At 44.4% G+C, this 2,864-nt stretch overlaps 1 protein-coding gene across 1 annotated transcript in view; it reads left to right on the top strand.

Moving 5' to 3' along the window:
• Positions 1 to 1,429: 1,429 nt before the first annotated feature.
• The window catches only part of Acoxl (acyl-CoA oxidase like), a gene marked incomplete at both ends in the record, with an annotated part of 196,958 nt that continues 195,523 nt past the window's right edge, over positions 1,430 to 2,864 (top strand). Inside the window, 3 exons of the mRNA XM_029562937.1 lie at positions 1,430 to 1,516; positions 1,759 to 2,123; positions 2,317 to 2,348. Of these exons, the coding sequence (XP_029418797.1) occupies positions 1,430 to 1,516; positions 1,759 to 2,123; positions 2,317 to 2,348 (484 nt within the window). The remainder of the gene's footprint in view (positions 1,517 to 1,758; positions 2,124 to 2,316; positions 2,349 to 2,864) is intronic.

Below are 2,864 nucleotides of genomic sequence, written 5' to 3'. Positions count from 1 at the left end.
AAAATAGGCATTATTGCCATAATTGAAGAGTCCAGAGTACAAGCAGTTTCTGGTACAGGTGTGTGGGATCTGTCCCCTCTCACCTCTCAGCTGGCTTCTTTCCTCAACCCCATCACCTGTATGTAGGCTTCATTCACCAACTCATGGTGATATGGGCACCAGCCGCCCCAGGTCTCTGTCTCTCCAGGATCTACAGTATTAGAGATGAGGGTTTCTCTTCCACAGTGGTTCACTCTTGTGTCCCAGAGGCCACCTGGAACGATCCCATTGAGATTCTGGGTCCATTCCTGAAGCCATATTCTTGTGGATAAGCAGATGATATAGACCAGCCAGATGTAGGCTACAGACTCATCTTAAAGCCACAGTAAGCCACTTGGATCCATTCTAGGGAAGGAGGGTTCTCCAGTGGAAAACTGGGTGTGTGGCTAGGAGAGGGAAGGAATAGTGAGCTGAAGACCAGCAAATGTCTATATACTTCAGTCCATCTTTGCAGTCAGTTGTCCTGCTCCTTCTACATGGTCCTATTCTAGGTGCTGCTTCCTCCTCTTCTTCCTCCTCTTCCTCCTTCTTTGTCTTCTTATGTCTCCCTCCCCATCCTTTCCCCCTTTCCTCTCTCCTACTCTTCTTCTTCCTAATTAGTAACACTCTATCAGGGATCACAAAGGCCAGGTCAAATGCTTGGCAGTTGACTCTCATTTAAGCCTTGGGGTGATCATATGAAGTGCAGCAGCCTGCTTGGATTTGAACCTCAGCCCCTTCATCTTTCTCAGGGTGTGGCCTCGGACAGGTTGATTCCTCTCTGAACCTTGCTTCATCTATCAAGTGGGCACAGTGATGCTTTCTCATTGGGTGAGATTACAGAGATTGTGTTTGTGGAACTCAGTAGGCAGATGTGCTCAGCATTCAGTCTATTCGTCAATGAGGAAATGGAGGTTCTTGCAGCTACTAGGTAGCTGAACTGGACCTGGAGCCCAGGCTGTTTCATCCCATGAGTTTACCTACTCCTACCCCTTGTACAGCATCATCTCTCTGAGCACTTACCTTCCTCTGTGCTGGCTGCTCCTCCTGGCAGGACTCACCTTGGCAGACTGTGCTGAGTCTCCCAACATGGCACCAGCACATCTTTTCATTTCTCCCACATCCCAGGCACTAGGCTAGGTCCTGAGGAGACTAGTTCAGAAGAGGCATTTGATGGGGTAAACTGGGCAGCCCTGAGGTTGGAGGAATGATTCTCTGTGAAGATGAGTGGGCTCTCTAAGAGAGGGACCCTTGAATTATAGCTGCAGAGAGCACCTGGAGCTTGCTAGGCAGTGGAGGAGGAGGGGATGGAAACTTGATGCCTGTGAGACTAGGGAAAGTTCAAGGAGCCTAAGAGATATCCCTTGAGTGGAGTTTGATCAATAATGGTTTGTATTATCCTTGTTTCTAATGTGGAATCATTTATATGTTATTTGGTGGTGCAGTGGGCAATCTTGGAAGTCCTGAGCAAGTTACCAAGTGGTTGCAGGTACTCCAGGTATGACGTTTACCTTAATAGACAGCTTTGCAGAATTGAGATCTGCAAATATTTTGTCCCAAATAAGAACTTCAAGATTATCTTTTTAAATGTTATGTGTCTGTCATATTGTTAAGCAAATATTAAATGCCATTGGTTTGTAATTGTTTCCTCTCTTTCTCATAAACATTGTTAATGATTTGAGGTCTACAGTTAGACACCATCTGACCAAATAACTCTCTTTTACCATCTGGGAACTCCAGGAACAGAAGGACACTGGGATGTTTACAATAACCGAGAGGGGCCACGGAAGCAATGTAAGAGGGATCCAGACCGAGGCCACCTTTGATCTTGATGCTCAGGTGAGACATCTGTTGTTCTCTGTTCTGTTTCATGGTTCAAGGCAGCAGGAGTATGTACAGACCATCTTGTCCTTTCTGAGCCCAGCCTCACACCCTCTGCCTGTGCTCTGGCCAAGAAGCTCAGGCTCAGAACAGCATCTAAGTGTTTTAGAGGAGATGGATATAAGCTCAGCCTTCAGGAGTAATAGCAGCCAACACTTACATAATGCCTGTCACCAACTGGGTTCTGCTCCGAGCACTACACATGCGTTCTTAGGTAATCCCTTGTAACAGTTCCATGAGAGCAGCACTGGTGCCATGTTGTTTCCAGCGGTAGCAGGTGAAGGAGGGGAGAAGATGTCTTTGCCGGTATTGTTCATTGCACATGGCAGCATGCCCAGAGCCGAGGCTTCCCGATCAGGAGCCAAGTCCACCATGCTAGTGCGATGTCCCTCAGTTTTTATGGGGGATTTGTTCTAGGACACCTGTGGTGCTCAATCCACGGAGCTCAAGTTCCTTATATAAATAGCATAGTATTTAAAACCTAAACACGTTCTTGTAAACTTAAAATCATCTATAGCTGACTTATAGTACCTAATGCAATGTATGTGTTATGTATCTGCTAAAATGTATCATTTAGGGAATGGTGATAAGAAAACAATGCCTGTAGATAATCAATATAGACGTAAAAAAATTTCAGTGCACAGTTGGTTGAATCCAGGGATGTGAAACTCATGGAAATGGAGGGCTAACTGTGTTATTCAGTGTTTTTTTTTTTGGTGTGTGTATGTGTGTATAAATATGTGTGTATATGTGTGTATATATATGTGTGCATACACTATTATGCAAATTAATAAATCATAACCTTCATAAATTTTTAATTCCAGAAACAAAGAATATCCTGTAAAATGAAAAAAAAATATGTAAGAAGGTGGATATGCTGAGAATTTTTAAAAAGAACCTTCATCCCAGGGGTAGACTTGAAACATATAAGTACGTGGATTTATACTAAACCCTGGGATTCAAGA

The sequence above is a fragment of the Nannospalax galili genome, unplaced genomic scaffold (genome assembly GCF_000622305.1).
Source record: "Nannospalax galili isolate Female #2095 unplaced genomic scaffold, S.galili_v1.0 scaffold1856, whole genome shotgun sequence".
NCBI lineage: Eukaryota > Metazoa > Chordata > Mammalia > Rodentia > Spalacidae > Nannospalax > Nannospalax galili.
Note: the sequence above shows the minus strand (reverse complement) of the source record. Positions and strands in the feature narration are given on the sequence as shown.